Source organism: Zeus faber, assembly GCF_960531495.2.
Source record: "Zeus faber genome assembly, chromosome: 3".
Classification (NCBI taxonomy): Eukaryota; Metazoa; Chordata; class Actinopteri; order Zeiformes; family Zeidae; genus Zeus; species Zeus faber.
In genome coordinates, this window is record NC_137190.1 from 18,389,440 (window position 1) to 18,402,206 (window position 12,767).

The window sequence follows — 12,767 nt, forward strand, 5'->3', positions numbered from 1 at the left end:
ACACAGCTGTGTTACCCACATTTAACAATCTCAACTGGCTACTACGCTGGGGGAAAAAAGCGAAGAGGAAGAAAGCAAACATTAATTGTTTGTTTATTGTGACACACAGAAAGCCTGGAGCGGTTTTGGGAAATGGACTCTGCGCGGACACACTCTGTCTGATAGCAACCGAGGAAGCGCGAGGCGGGAGGAGATCCAGCTTAATAGAAAAGCGCCCGAGTGTGAAGAGAATGAGGCCGTCCCAAAACCCCCGGAACACAAAGCGACAGCCTCTCACCAGGTCAGCCACAGCAGAGTGGAAGATCAAGAAGCACAAGTCAGATGAGAACCCAGCAAGAGAATTAGGAAGGAAGCCAGAGAAGACAGTGAAAGGAAAGAACCACAGCCCTCAATTATCCCCAAAAAAAAAAAAAAAAAAAAAAAAAAAAAGGAAGGAAAAGAAAAGGGGGAAAAAAAAAACCCAACCAAAAAAAAAATAACAGGAGGTCGCTGAAAGCAGAAGGGAAACCGGGGACGGGTGTTGTTAAAGAGCACTTTGCGTTTTGATAAAGGCAGTCCTCTCATTGTGAACGCCAAACTCTTCGCTCTCGGAATCCGTATTCACCCCGTCCTCCCCCCACACTGTGGGGATACCGCGGTACAAGACGACCCTGTTGCCGCCGAGGCTGAAGCCCCTGCGCAGGCCTCTGCCCGCCTCCAGCGAGGGCAGCTTGATGAGCGTGCCGGAGCGCAGCTGCAGCAGCAGGAAGATGCTGGCGAAGGTGGCGATGATGGCCATGCAGCTGAGCACGGCGATGGTGAGGGGGAGCTGCGAGCCGAGCTGGAAGAGCCGCCCACCGTCCCCCTTGTCCACCATGAAGGTGCCGGGGGACTCGCGCAGGATCTGGTTGAGGTGCAGGCAGGTGGCCGAGTCGGGGTCCAGGTGGCTGTGCGGGGGGCAGGAGAGGCAGGCCAGCGGGCTGAGGCTGCTGCAGGTGAGGCACGGCGGCTGGCAGGGCAGGCAGGTCGGGACGGAGGCTGGCTCCACGAAGTTCCCCACGGTGTAGTTGAGCGGCTGGGAGCCCACGCTGAAGCCCGGCGGACATTCTTTCACGCAGCCTTGCTGGAAGAGGTAGTGGCCAGCGTTGCACTCTGCAAAAACCCCAAAACATTCACTTGGAGTTAAACATCATCAGCAGAAGAATTATTTTTTTCCATTTTATTTTATTTTTTTTAACAGGACAATCTGAAGCAAAAGGTCTGTCTTAAAACAGACTCTAATAAGCCAGAGATCAATGCCCGATAACACTTAAAGACAATAATAAAGAACACAATAAAGAACGACTGCTTATTTTAAGAAATTAATCGACTGATTGTGTCATAAACAAAAAAAAAAAAAAAAGGATCTGCTTACGTTCGCAATTTGAATCAATTGAAAAGTTAAATAAATTAGTATTTTGACTAACAGCAACATCCTGTTTGTTATGTCCATAATGAAACAAAAGTAAAAAAAGAACCAAACCACCACCAAAGGTCATGACAAAGTATGCCAAAAATGAATAATATGATAAATCAAGGTACAATCAAATAAACATATCATAAATTTAATACCACACTTCCATATTACAATTAAACCTAAATAAGGATTGTAATTCCACATATTCACACCCACACATTCTGCTGTTTTCAAACCGTGGCCATGAATTCCTCTCCTTGCAGTGTAATCACCATAGTCAACCTCTAGGTGTCACCCTTCATTCAGTTAATGCTCAAAGGAAATAGGAAAAACAGCCTATTTCTCCATCAGAGCAGTAAATAGTCTATCTGGATATTATTAGCTTTTAAATACGGATATAAAAACACCCCTTTAAATACTTATGTGAGCTCATCAAAATGACACTCCCTTTACTTGTAAAATAAAAATACATTAATTCGTGATTGGCAGCTTGTTCAAAAGCTTGTCTAACCGTGACTCAATTTTTTGTGTCCATATTAAATTCAATTTGAGAATCACAAGACACAACTGTTCAGTTTTATGCCGCAAACAAAATACAACATTAATTGTTCCAAGTAAGTGACAAAAACATAAAACAAATTGGTCTCCCTCTTACCAATGCACATCTGCCGCAGGTCTAGGGTTTTACAGCTGCCGTTACCAGGCTGAGACAGCTCGTTGTCTGCGGAGCTGGAGGAAGCCGGACCAGTACCATACAGGACCAGGGTGAACTGGGTCAGGGTGCCTAAAACAAGGAGAAAGAATGAAAAGTTGAATGCATCCAGAAAAATAACATCTCTGACTCGACCAGCGAGGCTTTGGCGTGACTCGGGATGGTTGACTAATTGCAGCTTCTATACTTGTGTTTTTCTTTAATTCGATTTTTTGGGGGATATCCTGAAAAAGGATAGCTTGAAAGAAGCAGGGGTGTAGAGACAGACAGATGTAGAGTGACCCATTCTGAGCATTTTGAGAAAAGAGTCGCGTGAGAGCCATTGGAGTGTGGGGCCTTGTGAGGGGTTCCGGGTCAGTAAATCACTCCTGACTCATGGGCTGCAAAACAGAAACACACTGCACAGAATTTTTTTTTTTTTTTTTTTTGGGGGGGGGGGGACGACCAGGTGAGGCCATGCAGCATATTGTCCTGGGTTACAGAATAACGGTGCAAGCAAACCCTGCTGCCTCATTATGCTCAGTGATTTAACAAAGCTGCTTTAGGGTTGGCTTTGGGTCCCTATGGAGTCAGCCCTCCAGAGAACAAAGGAAAAACAACTCTGGCCATAGACATTCCTGCTTTTACATCTCAAATCCCATGACTTAACAACCGCCTGGGCTGCTGTACACACACAGAATACCAATGTATAATTGTGACCGAGATATATAAAAAACACACCATATATAAAAAGAACAAATAAAAACACCACTTTTGACTGAAGAGAATTCAGTCATCTAAGATGCACACACACCTCCACAAACATCCCTGGAATCAGAGCATTGGTTTATCAAGACAAAACCCCCCTGAGCGTCCTCAGGCGAAGTTATTGAGGTAAAACACATAGCTGAGGTCCTTTTTTACGTCCTACGGGGAAGGAAGGCTACTTACCATAGTCGCTGGCCCCGACCACATTCTCTATCTCCAGAGTCCACTCCCCACTAGGGTTCTCGTCCCAGGAGTGGGTGGTCATGAAGGCCCAGTCATTAAAACCCTCTGATGAGTAGTCATGGGGTCTACAGGAAAAAGGACAGACAAGGATGTAATTGATAGGCACGTGTTTTTTTTTTCTTTCCCCCCTCCTGTGTACACACAGTGGATATATTGTACACGCGTACGCACCTGGGGGCGAGCAGAGTCGAGCGCGTTCCCATGGGACTGATGAGGTGGATAGCGAGGTTCCCCCTGCGGTTGTAGGACAGCGTGAGCTGGGCCTGAACGTGCTCCAGGGAGCTGACATGACTGGCTGTTCCGACGCAAGCGTCCATGCTCTTCCTGATCTCCAAATGGCTGCCAATGTTCCTGAAAGCGCACGGGGAAAATGTTTGAAAGCGGGATACATTCACACCTCTCTGTTCCTTGGCCGCGGGACTGCCTCGTTTCTAACCCCGCGCTTGTTATTCCGTGCTCGGAATCATTACTCGGTCTTGGTGTATTCCCCTGGCATAATTTTTCCCCCCCGACCCAGTGTTTCAGAATAGTAAGGGCAGGGGGTTTGTGGCCTTGAGGAGGATTAGCAGCTCAGGTCCTGTAACACCAAAGTCGTCCACAGGGGTAAAATCCGCTTAGGAGATTACAGGCATCCACAACAATTCTGAGCAGAAGGCCGGAGGAAGGCGTGAGGCTTAGATGACACTGAGGTGTCCAAATGATAGTGTGATACATGTGATCAGTCCACTCGGCCAGGGTAATCTCAAATAACGGAAGACCTTCTGTACGTAGCGAATAAACACATTCTTGTACAAGAGGAAAAAGAAATCCATTGTGATCACCGCAGCCGTCCCTGACGAGCAAAGCCGAACACAATTCATCAGCAAAGCCAAGCTCAAACACATGTACAGGCGTCTTTTTCACGCTGCAAGGCCAAACGGCAGAAAGACATCAGCTGTACTGTAAGCCTGGAATGCCAAAGTCCTTGAGATCATGAAAAGGAACAATACATTTCAGCAACACATACCTGGAGGTTTCTTCAGGCCAGGTGTGGGAATTACAGTATAAACAACTCACGAAACCCTGAACAGTTTATCCATATATCTATTTCAGAAAAAATAGCAAACCTATCGTTCAACTGTGAATCGTTTAGTGTTAAGTATTTGTGATTGTTGTAATTGAGTATTATTTCTTCTGTATAATTTTGGCTTGTTTATCATTGCCCAGAAAAAGAAGGCATACGTTGCTCAAATTTCCCCCTGAGCAGCAAAATGACAGGAAAGCGGTCTGACTGCACTTATACTGAAACTGCTCAGCGCCGACCAGGACGTCTGCGAGTGCAGCAAAACCACTTTTCTGCTTGAGCAGATTTGATGCTACATCACGCGGAGCAGTCGTTTTCTTTTCGGACAAAGAGCTACTCTAACGAGCCAAATTCGCGATCGACTTGAAAAGCTGCAGAAATCCCGAAACCCTGATACTGCGTGTAGCAGTTTTATCTGCCATCCCAAATCGACCATTTTGTGTAACTGCCATCCAAGGAGGGCCCACGTGTTTAACTCATCAACAGGCCACAGACAACAAAAGTCTTTTTAAAGCACTGCAACAATCATTTCCACATCTCAAGAAATTAGGTGAAATTCTTGTGCAAAGTTAAAAACAACAAATCTGCTATAAGAAATATTACAAAATCACAGTTCATAATTACTTGAAGTAATAACGCCATCTCACGTTCATCACAGGTTGTGTTGACGGCTGTCACGCCAGATGCCTTGCGAGGAACAACACTGTTATCTTATGCAACTCATGTGCTACTAACCTAGTTTCGGAAACCATGGATAAGACACATTTCCTCTGAGGCCCCATGGTGGTCCAGTTCTTCGCCAGGGTGACAATCGCGCTGGCATCAAGCAACCCATATCCATACGAATGGCTCACTTAAAACATAACACAGGAACGCATTAGAATTGGCCTGCTGAACGCCAAATTAATTCATAAATGAATAAACTGTTGCATGTCCAATTCGATCTCTCGATAGCCTAAAGGCCTGATGTCGGTTATCATCTATCTATCTCACGAAGGTAATACTGTTACCTAAGTGTGCTTTCAATATTAATCACACTTAATGGAATCTACAAAACAGATGGCGGGGGACTGAAGGGAAAAAAGGAAGGCCTGCATGAGCAGAAGAACAAGTTCTACCTTTGCGGCCGACTCCATTTGTTCGCCAGTCGTTGGTGATGAGGTGGGCGGGATGAGAAGTTCGGACCACCAAATGTTGCATGTCTCTCCAGGTCAGATTTTTACTGTTATGGGAAAAACACAGAAATACAAAAAAAAAAAAAAGAAGAAGAAAAAAAGGAAAAAAATGTTCAGCGTTAAAAGTCTGAGTCAGAACAGGGTCAGTCGTCTGATCTGGTCAGCGGCACCTTAAAACAACCAGTCGCATAATATCTTCACATTGCTAAAAGCAGCACAGAACAGGAGTATCAAATTGATTCATGCCGCTCTCAAACAGTGAGCATTTAACCAAACTGTTCCAATATATTTTTGGCAACGCCTGGTTTCTTTCTTATGACTGCAGCCATTAAGAATTTAATAAACCATGCTGGAAAGGGGTCACGTCATAACCGCTCACACATGGTTTTGCTCTGTGTGCAGACTCCTCGTGTGATGTCGTGCCTCACACTTTGTCGCTACAGGACGGTTATTTTGCGAGCGAGACACTCAGTCAGATGTTTTATGTAACAAGCCAATTATAAACTGGACAGCCGCGGAAAATCGGATTAAGGAATTAACATGAAATATAAGGAAAATTTCCCTGACAATAAAAGTGATGAGTTATCCATATACAGCTTTGAATATATAAACCTTTATATTTATTTATTTACTCTGACATGTTGACCAATTATTTTGTTTTTCAAAAGCCTTTCGATGTTCCGGCTTCCTCTTCTTATGATGCTGTGTGACTGCTTCATAAAGATTAGAGCTTGCATAATAACATATCTCCTAGGGGGGAAAAGATAGAGGAAGTATGTGCAAAAACAACGGTTTATTTTTGTTTTCTGCTTTTATACTGTGAAATAATGAACGATAATGAATGAAAGGTTATAGATGTTCTGGCAGACATGAGAGTTTCGAGCAGGCCTGCTGACTCAGCCAGCAGGAAATTGAATGTTCTTTCCTGCTCTTCTGTCGTCTACATGCAGCATGCCAATCATTTTTTGTGATCGAATTTTAAGGTACAGAGCAGCAGTTTCTGTTTATAATACAATCATATTGTTGAAGAGAACAGTCTCTTCCTGTGATGGGTGTACAGTTTGTCGACAGGTATTTTTGCTATGAAATGGAGATTCTGTTGGGAAAAATGATGACAAAGTCATTAAAAGGAATCATGAAATCATGTCCAAATTACGGATAATGCTGTGCCGGGACTATGCAACACGGACCAGGATGGATTTTAGAGGGAGGCTCTCGCATTTTAGATAATGGCTGGTCTCTGCCAGACACACCAAACAAGGGTGAGGGGCACTTACTTGGCCTCCAGGGCGAGGGCTATAATCCCAGCAGCGAGCGGGGCAGAGGCAGAGGTGCCCGTGTGGGAGTCGGTACATTTTGATTTGAGGTCTGTCGTCACCTATTGAGAAGAACAACATGAAGGGTTTAGGAGTGAGCTCCAATGCAACGCCGAAACACAAGCGCCCTTCGGCTGTGGAACATGTAGGTGCAATAAGAAAAAAGATGCAATTTTGGTGTGTTTAGAATATCAGATGTATTTCTCTCACAGATAGAGAGACTTGAAAGAGAAAATGAGCATGAAATATTGACATAATAATGCTCCAATTGATTCTCCCCAACAGTAGGTATTCTGGTCTGTCAATATCCACATCACTCCTCAATATCCTTATGCAAAGCTGTTACACACTGCATGTGTTCCAGGTCAATACTTTGGCACAGAATTCAGGGGCACTCTGGGATTGTTTCTAAACTAGATATTCTCATAATTCCTGCGTGTTGCATTTTACTCAAAAGCTCAGCGTTGGAGATAATTATGTGCATCCTTCACTTCAGAGTAATTTGCACCAGGCTAATGAAGGTACGCATGCAGGTATGTGGCTCACAATCTGTTTCTCGTTGAGGTTCCCGGAGCTGTAGGTGGTGGCGAGGGTGGAGGAGCAGGCCTCGCTGTACCACGGCACGTTTCCGTTCTGGGTGGAGCTGCTGATCGACAGGGTGTAGATGCTGTTGGTGTAGCCATCGCAGTTACAGCTGTCCTTTTCCCTGCCTCCGTTCCCAGAAGCCCACACAAAGATGGAGCCCAGACCTCCGCGGCCCTGCAGCACACGGCCGGACAGAGAGGGGTTGGGTTACAGGCTCTTCGGGACACGGCGAGGAGGAAAATATGTCTGAGTCCAGTCCAACAGTCAATCCCAAAAATGATAGGACACATTAGAACAAAAAACCTGCAATCATCAAAAACGCCTTTGTTGTCACTCAATATACTGTAAATCAGATTACACAATGATTAAGTAGGAACCATGTGTCAACATCCCCGGACCAAAAATCTATCCGTTGACGCAGCTGAGATCTCTTATCATGGCAGCACAGTGTTCCTAAAGTGGTTAAACTGCGTCCAAGTGTTGGATACCATCACATTCTGTATGTATTAGCATTTGACAGTCAACACTAAAGCAATTATCTTAGTGGTCTGCGTTCCCGAGTCAGGGCTTCCAATCTAGCACTGGGCACAGGCCTAGAACATTGTATTCCTTAGTATTCTCAGCCGCTTGAATTAGCTTGATGGATGTGCCCATTTAGTGGAGCACGGGAAACCAATCTACAAATTATGTAATTTCCCTTTCAATTTGATTCAAATATGCAGCTAGTAAATTCTCCAAATTTAAAAATCAATCAAATCATGAAGGACCCAAAATACATACGGCAGTTATTGTATTAAAAAAAACCAAAAAAAACATTAATTCTATATTTTCTTTCAAATGTAATTTTGAAATGTGATGCAATCAATGTAGGAATTGTTTGATCTTCAAGATAACTGAAATTCTCTGACTATACTTAATTATATGAATCCACTGACATTACAGCCCACCAGCGGGTCCTATAGTCTGAAGAGCTTTGCTGTTCACGGTGGCTGTCTAGTTTGCATTCTGTTTGCAGGGCTGTTATCTGCATTCATCTGCGCTTTGACGGCTTTCTAAAAAAAAAAAAAAAAAAAAAGTTCTTTAAATTCTATTACTATGTAATCCTTTATCATTAAGTAGACAAATGTAGATTTATTTACACCGCCTGAATCATGAAATGGTGAATAGTCTGATGTTTGCTACAGTCATTTCTCAATAGATTAGGAATACCTGCAGAGCGATTCTGAGCTTGTATTGAGTGTTCAAATCCAAATCGACGGCCTTGACTTGTACTGTGGAACGTTAACTAATTATAAATGTCTAGTCTACAAATTCTTCAAAGATTTCAGTCACACATAATGAGGTTAAGGATGAGAAATGTACATTTATTTGGCAGAAAAATGCTCTTTTTATTAAGAAATACAGTTTTCTTCTCAATTAATTTTCTATTCTTACAATTATTTTCTCACTAGTTACTTTCAGAGAGGCTCCCCTCCAGTTTCTCCCATTCATAATTCTCTGGGTCAAAATGTGGACTGCTTTGTTCCAGCCGCTGCTGTTCTCTTATGCATGAATAGTTCGATACATAATTAGTGACTATGAAAGGCAAGCCACACACAGGCAGTAAATAACAATTTGTGACTTGAAATTGGGCACTGTACTGCGGGCATTAGCGCGCGCGCGCGCACACACACACACACACACACACACACACACACACACACACACACACACACACACACACACACACACACACACACACACACACACACACACACACACACACACACACACACACACACACACACACACACACACACACCTCTGTGACGCCACGCAGGAAGGCTTCCTTGGCGAGCTTGGCAGGTCCATCAACAGTTTTCCCATCGTCCTCTGGGCCCCAGCTGGCACTGTAGATGTGAATATGTTGGGGGTTCAAACTGAGAGATTGGGCTTCCACCACATCGGTCACTTCGCCATCAAGCATACGCACACCTGTGTGGGGTTACACACAGCGACAAACAACACACGGACAAACACACAAATGCACAAGACAAACAGAAAATTAGGATTTTCAAGAGCTTTTCAGACGCGAGAATGTGCTGCAAAAACTATTCAAGCTACATACAGAAAAGGCATCTAACTGCATATGTTGTCTGTAACCGACCTACAGTTATGAGGTTTAAGGAGAAAAGTGAGAAGATTTTCAAGTAGGTAGCCGGAGTCATTGTTATTAATTATGATAGCAGACTTGTAAAGACATGAATAAAGAATTCCATTGGCTTTAAGTGACCAAGCGTTGAAAACGTTTTAAGCCAAAACAACTCAACAACTCATCTGATAGTTTAAAGTGCCTTTAACACTGCTGGGAAGTGTGTGTGGGTGTGTGGTGTGTGTGTGAGAACCGTTAAATCTGCAACCTTCGAAGGTTTTTTCTGCTCCACACTGATAAGCTTTTTTATTTATTTTTTATTTCTATGTCTATGCAACCCGCATCCACATAGAGAAGGTGGAGAAATCAAAGCCACAAACACATTCTCTGCTTTGATGCATGGAGGGTCAAGTTACTCGGCGCTGCCCTTATATGAGTTAAGGTAAACAAAGCTCCGGAGCTTTGAAGTCCTCCTAACGCATCAAACGCACAGGGCACCAAGCTGCCAGCGTTTCCATGGCAGCCGGCACATCCACCGCAGATAACCACATGGGCGGCTGAGTAGATAGTGAAAGATTGTATTTTCCATCCATCCCACCGCCCACACACAAATCCAGTGGAATATGACGCCACCCTGCAGGTTTTCTCTTGCATTCCATCACAATCCCACACAGAAGTCCCCCCTCCTCTTTTACATCGTAGTGCCTTTAGTGTGGGAACGGCGGAAAAGTTGAAAACAGGAACCGTTTTGTTTGTTTTTACAAACACATCAATCCAAAACAATTTCTGAGTTCAAGACCAATTTTAGTTGGGTGAGTTGTTTGGAGAGTCAAATAAGTGTTCAACACAATAAAAATAAAACGGGGGGACGACGACGACCAGTATTTCAATTATCATGTGGTTGGTTGCTGGGTATTTAATATTTAATTAAACTTGCATTTCATTATGCTGAAGGCAATTGTTCTTCTGCAGCAGAGTGCGGCAGAGTTCTGGACCAAACACAAACCATAATCTCACAGTATATAAACGATTCACCTTGTGTTTGTGGTTTCAACGATATCAGTTGATGATTGAGCCTCTCGTTTGAGTTGATTAATCAAAACACATATTTTATGTTGCATTAGAATAGTGAGGCTTAGTCTACAGAAACATTTGTTCAAGAAATACATTGTCATTGAGCACACACACACACACACACACACACGTATAAAAAGATCAGCGCAGGAACATCTGGGATACCGGCAATGTACCATCTGTGATTACCATAAAGATTAAAATTATAGCAGTGTCTTAACTAGATTCAAACCTACTCTGACGGCTGGAAGTAAACAACAGAGTGTCAAGATATGCAGAGGGGTAATGAGAGGAGGAATTGAATGGATGAAATGGTTTCCCCTAATTAAAAGGATTACGCAGATTTGAGCGCTGGAGCAACACATTCTCAAGACAGCACGCTTAGTCTTGTAAAACCAGTGTCGCACAGAGAGACTCGTCCATACAACACTGTTATCTGCCTCAACAATACTTTGATATCTGTAGACACCAGAGCTGTGAAGAAATCCCAACTGCCCTGACCCAATCAGGCATACATTTTTTTGAAGAAATGAAACCAAACAAACAAAAAACCTGGACAACATCAAAATACATTATCATCTGAAATGAGATTTAAAGCCACTTAACATATTAGCGGTTGATATCCACCATTTATTTTTCATTAGTTGGCTTGTGAAAAAAAAAAAATTTGAGTACAGAGGTGAAGCACAGAAATAGCTTCTGGTTAATAAGACAAACAATGTGTGGGCAGAGAAAGCACGTAGGGTTTGGCTCAAAGGTCAGTTCAGCATTTTCCCAACTGACATATATTAGAGTTGTACAGATGACAACTTAACTAAATGTTTTAGTTTGTTGAAAAACATGACATACGGCATGATCTTTTCACCAAGCTCTAATACCATTAAACACAGCAATGGGCAGTCAGACACATTTTCGACTTTATCTATGCAATAATATGTCTTCATTCATGCAAAATGTGCTCCAAATGCAATACAATATGCAATACGTTTTTTCCTCCAAAATCCAAGTGACTAATTGGAGAAGAATGCCACAGAAGTTTAAAGACAGTTCGATTGCACTGCTGCAATTTCAAAAGGTGCTGGCAAATCAAACAGTTCAGTGAGGGCGTCTTCACTCTGGAACTAAATGGATGAAAGAAAGACAGATTATTCGCTATCTTTATCTTTTAACCCCCCCCCCCCCCCCTTTTTTTTTCCCTTTAAAAAAGGTCCCAAATTGGTTCTTTGTTGAACTGTCTCTTCTGTTTTATGTGCATTGATATAATGTTTGTTTTCTGCATGCCACATTATTCTGAGTGCTTGGTGATTTATGTTATTGCACTTAAAGCAATTCAAGGTACAAAGTATTGCTATTATGCTACTAATGCTATGCAATGGTATTATATTATTTCATAATTATCATTGTCAACATTATAACTTTTACTATATAACAAGGATGAAGGACGATTTATGTATTGTGTTACCTATAGAAGTTTATGGTACTGATACATACTACCGTATTGACACCTTAAGAAACCCTTAAAAGATGAGCTATTTTTCAACCCAGGCCTTACTAAAATTTTAGTTCCCATCTTTAATGACTGTTCATGGGGTAAATATTAGTGCAAACATCTAAAAAAAACAAACAAAAAAATCATTATACCCTTTATAACTATGTTCTGAAAAGATGAAGCAGCTTTTAACAAGGACTGATTTGAAAAATAGAAGCCTACACTGTACTTTAAAAACATGTGAATCATACACTGAAATGTGCCACCAAACGGAAAGGACAACCTCAGATACACTGGGGAACAAAAAATATAAATAAAAGGTTATTTAGCCATATTACCACTCACAAAAGAAGGCATGAAGAAAAACAACAACCGTGTGATGAGAAAAAGAAAATCGAAGGTAAAACAAAATGAAGGCTCAGAGAGATCACTTCAATCATAAACTTGTTTTCCTTTTACAGTACCTCCAATTTTGGCATTGTACGCCACACCAACTCCACAGATGCCGTTGTTCGCTACAGCTGCAACCTCCCCTGCACACCGGGTGCCGTGCCTGGACGGAGAGAGCGACAGAAGATTGAGATGGTAATGTTGAAGGCTCCGCATCTTTCCATTTTCACCGTTTAATAGCATTCCGCAAAAAAAGAATACCATTTCTTTTTGAAATATTACACAGTGACTTTTGCTAATTTTAAGCCAAACAAACCTGCCTGCTTTCTTACTGAGGAAGGTGCCACTCAAGTTATGCAAAGACTGGCTGCCATCCAGAATCTGCTTCTTTCTACAGTGATTTTTCT

General features: G+C 42.6%; 1 protein-coding gene across 1 annotated transcript in view; it reads right to left on the minus strand.

Annotated features, from left to right (window-relative positions):
- Positions 1-523: 523 nt before the first annotated feature.
- furina (furin (paired basic amino acid cleaving enzyme) a) overlaps positions 524-12,767 on the minus strand; it is a gene marked incomplete at both ends in the record, with an annotated part of 75,289 nt that continues 63,045 nt past the window's right edge. Inside the window, 10 exons of the mRNA XM_079997415.1 lie at positions 524-1,131; positions 2,091-2,219; positions 3,078-3,202; positions 3,309-3,488; positions 4,936-5,053; positions 5,319-5,422; positions 6,653-6,753; positions 7,238-7,450; positions 9,078-9,250; positions 12,435-12,523. Coding sequence (XP_079853541.1) covers positions 524-1,131; positions 2,091-2,219; positions 3,078-3,202; positions 3,309-3,488; positions 4,936-5,053; positions 5,319-5,422; positions 6,653-6,753; positions 7,238-7,450; positions 9,078-9,250; positions 12,435-12,523 — 1,840 coding nt within the window. The remainder of the gene's footprint in view (positions 1,132-2,090; positions 2,220-3,077; positions 3,203-3,308; positions 3,489-4,935; positions 5,054-5,318; positions 5,423-6,652; positions 6,754-7,237; positions 7,451-9,077; positions 9,251-12,434; positions 12,524-12,767) is intronic.